The sequence below is a fragment of the Aedes aegypti genome, chromosome 2, assembly GCF_002204515.2.
Source record: "Aedes aegypti strain LVP_AGWG chromosome 2, AaegL5.0 Primary Assembly, whole genome shotgun sequence".
NCBI classification, from domain to species: Eukaryota; Metazoa; Arthropoda; class Insecta; order Diptera; family Culicidae; genus Aedes; species Aedes aegypti.
In genome coordinates, this window is record NC_035108.1 from 345,889,756 (window position 1) to 345,900,491 (window position 10,736).

The window sequence follows — 10,736 nt, forward strand, 5'->3', positions numbered from 1 at the left end:
AAGTTTTCAATCGTTGATGTTTTATCCGATTCAGACGAAAAATAGGAGTATAATTTTGATTGAAAAAATCTGGCGGCCATCTTGGATTTTGACGCCATTTTGGTTTTAGGTAGTAGAATGAGTTTTCACCTTGTTAGTACTTAACATGTTGAATTTTAATAATACCGTTACACTCACTCTTCTTCTTGTTCTTCTGTTTCTTTACGTTACGTCCCTACTGGACCAGAGCCAGGCACTCAGCTTAACTAGCATTAAAAACAAATTATCAAATAGGATTTATTAACGCTTATATGCTACCTGAATGATTCTTCTGAATATCTTCGAGTTTAAAAATAGCATTATTTATTTTATTTATTTGTTCTAAAACCATTGATAGAAATAAAATGAAGATAAGAAAGAACGAATCTGATTGTTTTTTTAACGGAGGCCTCATAATTCAACATGATTATTAACTGAGAGTTTTCTTTGCCAAAGTTGTCATTTTCGCATTGATGTATCGTGTGGCAGGTACGATTATAGTTTATGCCCAGGGAAGTCAAGGAAATTTCCATTACGAAAAGATCCTGAACTGACCGGGAATCGAACCCAGACACCTTCAGCATGACTTTGCTTTGTAGCCGCGGACTCTAACCACTCGGCTAAGGAAGGCCCAGTTTTTGTAGCCTACCTTATGCAATTTCTCCTCAGCTTTCTGATGGTGACCTCAGAATTCAAAACGAGCGGTGCACTAATGGTGAAAAATCGATTTTTCTAACAAAATTCAAAATGGCGGCGAAATTCAAAATGGCCGCCATTTTTTTTTAACTTCAAATGAAAGCTATATCCTTCCTCTATACAATGCCACTAAGTTTGCTATGTGTTCTAAGGGAAATATGATACATATCATGTGAAGAAATACCCAAGATTTATCAAAAAATGAGCTTTTTCGTAAACTGTTTAGCTATCTGGCGTACGAGTTCACCAGTTTGAGAAAACCGGAAGGAACACCCTCACGTTTCATCGAAAACTAGCGATCAAGGACATAAAATTGAAATTCTAACGATGGGTGCCGATGGCGGCCTGGTTTCAGCGAGAATTGCTCAATTGAGAATATATATATTGGAAATCCTGGGAAGCTAACTGTAAGAATTGTTACAAGAATTTCTTTAACTGTTAGAAAAAACTAATAAAGCTATCATCTATGACATTTCTGAATGGATCAACGGAAGGTTTCTGAAAAGATCTTCGACCAGCCCTGCATGAATTCCGTGAGCATTCCTGGAAGTAATTTTTGAGAAGATTCCGGGATATTTCTAGAGAATTATCAGAAGATTCTAGAAGAATTTTCGGAAGAAGTAATGGATTAATTTAAGACGCATCATGTAACACCAGTCGCGTCGTATTATACACAGCGTGAGTGTGGTGATGCTAGCGATTTCTGAACGTGCAATCACGTTTGTTATAATCTTTCAAAGCATTGCTGAATCTCTTGACCAGAACAATTCCTACAGAACTCCCACAATACACTTCATTGAATTCTGAATCACCCGCTGGGTATGACCAGTGAGTAAAATTTTCAGCACAAACGGTTGTCTGGCTCTTTATGCATCATCGCCTTAAAGACGAAATAAAGGTCTCCGCGGTCCTTGCAGCTGCCTAAAATTTTATCTGACTAATTTATTTTGCATATTTTGCAGCATCAAGGGATTAATTGCAGTACTAGAAGTGGCACATATCCATTGTTTTTTAATTTCTTTATTAGTATCATTCCAAACATTACATTCATTATTTCTTATATCTAGGTGTTCTGTGTTATTAGACAACATTATCATCCTAATTTGGTAACACAAATCTAAGATTTTATTAACATTTTGTTAACAACATATTACATTTCATTTGCCGTAGCAGTTCAGTTTTTTTTACAGGTGAGTTGATTTCACCTGCTTATAAGAGAAAAAAAAACTTTTTTAATATACTTAACCTAACTTAACCTAAACAAATAACGCATTAATCGTGGCAATAGAAGATTGTAACGATTTTTGCCTGAAATTATTAATTATTTTATTTGACATTTGTTCCAATGTTTCAACATTGGATATTCTATGTAACTCATTGGTACTATACCAGGGAGGAGGCCTCAGAATTATTTTCAAAATTTTATTTTTAATTCTCTGCAGAGCTTTCTTCCTGGTATTACAACAGCTAGCCCATATTGGTACAGCATACAACATGGCTGGCCTGAAAATTTGTTTGAATATCAAAAGTTTGTTCTTAAGACAAAGTTTCGATTTTCTATTAATAAGGGAGACATTTTACATATTTGTTACATTTGGCTTGAATGCCCTCAATGTGATTTTTGAAAGTTAAATTCTTATCTAGCAAGAGCCCTAGATACTTAACTTCATCTGACCAATTTATTGGAACCCCTCTCATCGTGACAACATGTCTACTTGAAGGTTTCAAATAAAGAGCTTTTGGCTTATGTGGGAATATTATTAGTTGAGTTTTGGAAGCATTAGGAGAAATCTTCCATTTCTGCAAGTATGAAGAAAAAATATCCAAACTTTTTTGCAATCGACTACAGATGGCACGCAGACTTCGTCCTTTGGCGGAGAGGCCTGTGTCATCCGCAAACAAGGATTTTTGACATCCCTGAGGTAACTCAGGTAAGTCAGATGTGAAAATATTGTATAATATTGGTCCCAAAATGCTGCCTTGAGGAACACCAGCTCTTACAGGAAATCGTTCAGATCTAGAGTTCTGATAATTAACCTGAAGTGTACGATTTGACAGATAACTTTGAATTATTCTAACAATGTATGTTGGAAAATTAAAGTTTTTTTAATTTTACGATCAAACCTTCATGCCAAACACTGTCGAATGCTTTTTCTATGTCTAGAAGAGCAAGACCAGTAGAGTAGCCTTCAGATTTTTTGGAACGGATCAAATTTGTTACACGTAAAAGTTGATGAGTGGTCGAATGTCCATGGCGGTATCCGAACTGCTCATTGGCAAAAATTGAATTTTCGTTGATGTGGGCCATCATTCTGTTCAAAATAACCTTTTCAAAAAGTTTACTGATGGAGGAAAGCAAACTGATTGGACGATAGCTAGAAGCTTCTGCAGGATTTTTGTCTGGTTTTAAAATTGGAACAACCTAAGCATTTTTCCATTTGTCAGGAAAATATGCTAATTAAAAACATGTGTTAAATATATCAACTAAAAATGATAAGCTACTTTCTGGAAGTTTTTTGATGAGGATGAAGAAAATTCCATCATCGCCAGGAGCTTTCATATTTTTGAATTTTTTAATTATAGTTCTCATTTCTTCCAAATCAGTCTCCCAGGCGTTTTCGAAAACGTTCTCTTGATTGAGAAAATTTTCGAACTCCTGAGTAACTTGATTTTCAATTGGACTGGTAAGTCCTAAACTAAAATTGTGCGGTACTTTCAAACTGCATAGCAAGTTTTTGAGCTTTTTCGTAATTAGTTAGTAATACAGTAGGATTTCGTTTTTGGCATGCTCCATTTTTGGCATGCTCCGTTTTTGGCACCCCCCGATTTTGGCAACAAAATGGATCCGTTTTTGGCAACATTTTTGAATACCACTAAAATAAATAAATTTTTGTAAGTATTTTCGTGTCTTTTGGTTAAGTTATTGAAACATTAGGTCAACTACACACCGACTATGTTCCTGAGCTCCATCATTTGCGATATTCCCAAATCCTACCATCTACTACGGGCTTACGTACGCGCTTATTTTCTTCGGAATGGTCATTTGTTATGCATTCGCAACGTTTCATGGGTTCATCAATCTCCATCAGTATTTCAAGTGGAGACCAAACTCCTCTTTCAGGCATTTATACTGTATAACCAGCCCACTTGAGTCTGCCGGTAGACACTTAATACACTTAATAATAACCACTTTTCTTCAGATTTGGAAACTGCTAGTTTGAACACAAAACACAAGCACTGACACAAGAGCAACAATAAGTGTATGGCTCCCTGTTTTTGTTTTTATGGAATTACATACATACACGGGAAAAAATTCTGTAGTAAAATTTACTATTGTAGCTGACTACGCCTATTTTTGAAACAATCATGGAACTTCAGAACAAATTACTTTGTTTATGGTATATCCCACCACATTTCTGGTACATTTGACAGATCTCATTTTCATCCATCTGGTTTCAACTACAGACATGGTAAAATCAAGTACGTTTATGATCTGCTGAAAATTGCCGGTGCGAGCGCTTAAGTTAACCCCCTTAAATGGTAGTATTTACCGCACAATTGTTATGCGCGTAGCGTGTGTAAAAATAAACCGCTGTAATAGAAACAAATAAAGCAAAATACCGTGTATTTTAAATTTTAACGAATTTAATATTGTGTAAATTGCGTTGTTAGTGATAATACAGTTCACTAACGAAATTTATTGTTTTAGAGATTCTGTAAGACGTTTTTTCTCGGACCGTTCAACATTCTATACAAAATATGTAATCAAAGATTCGGGTCCCATAAAATTACCAAATGTTCCTTACTAGCTGAGACTTTTCTAACTACGCTCTGGAGAATCCTAAGGGGACTCATGGTTTTAGGGGGCATCTCAGACATTTCAACGGATCCAGAGATTCCTAGTGGACACTGGGGGTTTATTGCGGGATCCTGAAAATGTGTAATTGGTTATTGGAAAATCCGGTAATTCCTAATAAACTCTCAAAGTTTCTAGGGCATCGTATGAATCGAGGTATTGTAAATTTCTGACCAAATTTTGGGGATTTTTGAAAGGTTCATGGATTATGTTTAGTTGTTTTTGCTTGTCCTCTTAACTCACCTTTTTTTTTTTAATTTTACGCTTATTGCTTAAAATTAAACTTAACGATCATTAAATCAAAAAAAAAAACTTATACAGTTTTATAATATCCAGAGCATGTCTTTTCGCATGACGTAAAAAATCGGGGGAGATCCCCCAGTGCCGGACAACACCCAATACCGGACAAAGTCGAAACATTGAGAAATCATGGTCCAATCAAGATGGTGTATTAGTCGAAAAGAAAGCAATTATGTAGACTAATGTTTGCGTAGAATAACACATCCTTGAAATATGCATGCCTTTTTAAAAAAGTAGAAAACTTTGAAAATCTTTAAAAAGTTGACGTATTCTCTTAATTCTAATTCTAATTAATCTTAACGAAAATTGTAATTTGTCCATATTTAGTTCAATTATGGCAATAATGATCCAAAGTATTTTTTCATATTCGAAATAATTACAAAATAGGCTCAAAATTAAGAGAATACGTCAACTTTTTAAAGATTTTAAACTTTTCTACTTTTTTAAAAGGGCATGCATATTTCAAGGATGTGTTATTCTACGCAAACATTAGTCTACATAATAGCTTTCTTTTCGACTAATACACCATCTTGATTGGACCATGATTTCTCAATGTTTCGACTTTGTCCGGTGTTGTCCGGCACTGGGGGATCTCCCCCTACAGTAATATATTTCATTGCTTTTTTTGCAACCTTACACAGTTTTAAGGAAATATCCAGTTATTGAATAAAAGTCACTTATGCGATTATTGATTTCACATGGCCCACAAATATCAATAGTGTACTATAAAAATCATTGGAAACATTTAAGCGATTTAAATTATGTAGAACGTATGTTACAATTAACATTACGGGGCTATAGATTCATAGCATAGTCCAATACTATCAGAAACTGCTTCAAAGTGGACCGTTCCAAAGTCTGGATGCTATATGATTCCATAGGGATGCTGTAAAAACATTTCCATATTGTTTCTAAAAGCAATAATTGAAAAATAAATCGATTTTGGCATTGTTCCGTTTTTGGCAACTGCAAATTTCGACTTCGTTGCCAAAAACGGAATCCCACTGTAATTTGTTTTCCTCTTTCAATGCAGGTATTGGCTTCTGAGGTTTTTCCAAGATTTTAGATAATTTCCAAAAGGGCTTAGAGCCAGGATTCAATCGAGAAATGGCACATACCCATTCTGAACCCGAACACTTTGTCTCTATTGAGCTCTGATACTATAGTATGCTGGTATTTAGTTTCATTACTATGATTTGGTATTCGTTTGTCATTTTCTTCTGCTCATTAACATCACCTAAGTGATGTGGAGCTAAGAAATTTTGCGTCTATCGACATAATAATCTGTTTTTTAGGTTTTGTTCGCCACTTGTTCGCCTCTGGCTTAACGCCGACCACATATGGTTCCATCTTTTGCCCTAATATGGGCCTAAAATTCTTTTCAATCATTTTAGCAAAAACTTTATGATAGGCCTAGCGACGCCATTTCATATAAAGTTGAATAAGCTTATATTTTGTCCCATAAAATGGTATTTCAAACGAAAATTTAAATTTTCCCCTCTAAAACAACAAATAGCCAAATCTTTTCCAAAACTCAATCGATTTCTAAAATGTTTGGAATGGAGGAAAACTCTCTCTTGAACAGAATAACATTTGACTTGAGTTAAGCTAGAAATCTAAAAAAAAAAACTTTTGCCACACTTTTCTCTATCAAACGGCTTCTGAATGCTATTGTAGATAACTTTATTTTATTGTACTAGATATGCAGGAATAAACTACTATGCACAGTTGTTAAATGCCTTTAGCTACTCTAAGAACGCATCGCTCCGCAAGATGTGCAGTAGAATCGTAAATATCAAACTGCGCGTGTTTGCTTCAAGGCATATTAGAATTTCAAATTCAATCCGTCCTGGTTGCTGGCGCGTCACGTCGCATTAGATAGCAAGCACGACACTAGAGCCCCGAAGCTTCAGCTGTTTCAATAATTTCAACCCAAGGAATGTGTTGCGAATACAGTCCATGTGAAATAAATTCCATTTGAAACTCGAATAGAATCGCACTCCCATGGTTGAAACCGGTTCCGCCACTTTTTCGTATCCAATCAAGAGAACTAATTCCGATCAACTATCGCACTCACCCAAAATCCCCACCGGGATACCGTCCAGCTCTCGTCGAAGTTTGTCATAGATCGGGCGACCTTGGCTGAAATCGGCCGCTATCCACTTGGTTTTGACCTGGTGCTTCTGCTCGATCTCGTTCGCTACGGCCATTAGCTTCTCAACAGTCCGTGAGATGAGAACGATGTTGACTCCTCGGGCAGCCAGCTGGATGGCATACTGCCGGCCGATGCCATCGGTGCTACCGGTAATGACTGCCGGGTGTTCATAGATATAGACGATAGAAAAAAAAAACGCGATAAACAGTTAATGGAAGTGCGCGGGAAATGCAGGCCAATCGTTTCGGTTGACCACAGGACACTTCCCATGGGTCAACCGATCGCTCTTACCGGCCCATTTCCCGAACCTTTCCACCAGGGTTTTGCTCTCGGCCGGGACAAAGAACGGAGTTAGCACAGCGATCACTATCTGCACCAGAGATTTCAAATTGTCATACAACCAACAGCTGAGAGCCCACAGGCCAATCAGAGCTGGAACCACAAGGGTCCAGACGGGCAGCATACTTCGCAAACCACTATTTCTTCGGCACTATATAGCTATCCACTTAGAGAGCCTCGCGGCTTCAAACAGCAGCTGCAACAATCTAACCAAGCACTTCTAATATGCCACTCAAACAGCAACTCTTCTACTAAGCGAAGTCAATGTCAGCGAGTTGTTTGCTGGTTTTGCCGCCCTCCCGCATATGAACCCTTCACTCCTTCTCAGAAGACCTAAAATCTAAGCGCACGACTCACGACGCGACGCGCACGCGACCTGAAGCACTGTGGATCTATTGGGCGCGCGTTACAATCGAACGATGTTACTTCGGCGAGACGTGGTGGAATACTAAGTTCGGATGCGGACCCGTTGTTCGCTGCTACTATTGAGAGAATGAGTTGTTTAGTAGATCGCTTCAACGCCCCATAGGCGTCAGCAGTTGGCAGCGGTAGGAAAAGGAGGATTGAAACCGTTTCAAACGTGATTACTTTCCTGGGTTCGAAGTTTACAGCGATGGATGATTGATTTTGCGGTCCAATTATATTGTTGAGATAGGTTTCATTCTCTCCTATATGTACGCCACTGTTCACGCTGAGCGAAACTGGCTGACTCTAGCGATTTAGCTTCAGCTCGAGAGTCTATCATTAAACTGGTTGTTCAAGCGGAGGCTTAACATGCGCGAACGAAGAAGGCTAGCTGCTCTTCTCTAGTTCTGTTTTCAACCGAACAGCTGCCGTTTGGATTTAAAGCATCATCACCGTGATCATCCTTATACCTACCCGCACTGATTGCCGGTTCTGTACGATATGCGCGAATAGTCGAACCGAAAGTGAAAGCGTCCAAAATTGCCACTAGGGTAGGTGTACCAGTTTTCGTCCACCTAAGAGAAGCTTTGTTTCTACAATATATCTAAAGCCTTCTGAATACTGCCAATATGTTAAACGGTTTAGCAGGAAAAACCTAAAAACTAATCAAAAACTGTGTTTTTGTACTTACGCCATGTTTTTATTTTCGGAGCCTGGATTCGCTACCTACATTGTTTTCTTATGGATAGTGATGAATTAAACTACACAACCAATTCAAAATGAAGATAAACCAAAAATGTCTAAATAATGGCTCATCCTGTTTTTATGTCCTTTCAACGAGATCTTTCATATGCTCTTCAAATAGGATGCAATTAAATTAAACACAATTGTATGGTATTTATGTAAAATGAAGTTCCAATTGTTGATATTATTAACACATCAATTAAACTTGCTACTGCATTGATTTCTTTTTCTATTTCTTAGGTTATATGATATACCGGAATACTTGATTTAGAAATTTGATAGTGGCTGCATAAGAAATGATAGGTATTCTCCTCAAATTTACACAAATAAAGTATAACAAAGTAATGGTCTAGGGAATGATTTTCCGCGTGCGGCAAGACATTTTGTGTTATTAACAAAAGTGCACTTTTTATGTTAGCTTTTTACAGAAATCTTAAAATAAGATGATCAGAAAGATTTGCCAACTATTTCTCCAGTTTAGTGCTTTTTAAAACGTGAGTAGAGGCATATATCGGCGATTGTAGCGGCCTCGGTCTTTAAATTCCGAGATGTTTCACCTTAACTAAAATATGTAATAGATTGAAGACTGGTTCGTTCGATCCCACAGTCCATAAACGTTTTGTTACTCACAATACCTATCTTTCTACCTTGATGGCTTCAGCGTAGCATCACGCCATTGCCGGGCGTATTGTAGAGCTCCATCTTCGTCGGTCTTTGGCGAAACTTCTCCAGTTGCCCCGAACGTTTAGGGTCGGCAGGTCCTCTTCCACTGCGTACAGTACGCTGGCTGTGGTTCCCTGCTGAATATTATTTTCGCAATTCTTTCTTCCGACATTCGCACTAAGTGACCAGCCCACTGAAGTCTGCCGTATTTTACACGCTTGATAATATTCGCATCTTTGTACACTTGATACAACTCGTGATTCATGCGTCTGCGCCACACACCATTTTCGAGTTTCACACCGAGTATTGTTCGCAGCACTTTACGTTCGAAAATACCGAGAGCTTTCCGGTCTGCGTCTTTCAACGTCCACGCTTCGTGCCCGTAGAGAGCCACCGGAAAAATAAATGTTTTATACAGGGCGAATTTTGTTTCCGTTTGCAAGCTGCGGGACCTAAGCTGGTTACGTAGTCCGTAAAAGGCCCTATTCGCAGCCACAACACGTCTTTTCACTTCGCGGGAAACGTCGTTGTCACATGTCACAAGTGTTCCAAGGTAAACAAATTCTTCGACAACTTCAAACACATCCCCATCAAACACTACCTCAGCACCTACACCACCATGCGTGACTCTATCTCTACCTGCAACCATATACTTCGTTTTGGTAGGATTAATGGTCAGGCCTATCCTCGCTGACTTCAGAGGCACCAAGGCCTCTTCCACTGACCTGCGATCAATTCCAATTAGGTCTATATCGTCCGCAAAGCCAAGGAGCATGTGCGACTTTGTGATAATAGTGCCATTTCTCTGCACGCCAGATCTCCTAATAGCACCCTCGAGTGCAATGTTGAACAGTAAATTCGAAAGTGCGTCTCCCTGCTTCAATCCGTCTAACGTCAAGAACGAGGTTGACAACTCGTTTGCGATCCGAACACTTGTTTCGAACCATCCAGCGTAGCACGTATCAGCCTAATTAGTTTCGCCGGAAAACCATTTTCAGACATTATCTGCCAAAGCCCATTTCTTTTCACTGAGTCGTACGCCGCTTTGAAATCAATAAACAGATGGTGAGTCTGCAAGTTATACTCCCGGAATTTGTCTAGGATCATTCGGAAGCTAAACATCTGGTCCGTTGTCGAACGGCCCTCACCAAAACCAGCTTGGTATTCGCCGACGAAGGACTCTTTGAACGGTCTCAGTCTATTAAACAGGATGCGTGACAGAATTTTGTACGCCGAATTCAGCAGGGTAATTCCTCTGTAATTGGCCCTTTCTTGTAGATAGGGCGGATGAGGCCATCCACGTACAATATACAAACGAAAACGCAAAGAACACTCCTAGTTCCATTAGTTCCGTAAGGGGTTGCAGTGAGGTTTTTCAAACCCGAATGACCCTAGATAACTAGAAAATAATGCATGTAAATCAAAAAACATATTTCGAGCATCCCTAACGAGGCAGATTTGCGTAGATCGCGAATTTCGCATGCCGAAACCTTTAGTGCTCTGGATATGCATGCTCGAGGTTCGGAATCTACTATAAAATATTTTGGACTAAGTTGCACT

At 38.6% G+C, this 10,736-nt stretch overlaps 1 protein-coding gene across 1 annotated transcript in view; it reads right to left on the minus strand.

The window, feature by feature from the left end:
• The window catches only part of LOC5574512 (inactive hydroxysteroid dehydrogenase-like protein 1), a 30,208-nt gene extending 22,386 nt beyond the window's left edge, over positions 1 to 7,822 (minus strand). Inside the window, exons 1-2 of the mRNA XM_021846184.1 lie at positions 7,317 to 7,822; positions 6,948 to 7,181 (exon numbers count right to left, since the gene is read on the minus strand). Coding sequence (XP_021701876.1) covers positions 6,948 to 7,181; positions 7,317 to 7,488 — 406 coding nt within the window. The 5' untranslated portion in view covers positions 7,489 to 7,822. The remainder of the gene's footprint in view (positions 1 to 6,947; positions 7,182 to 7,316) is intronic.
• Between the last annotated feature and the right edge of the window lie 2,914 nt (positions 7,823 to 10,736).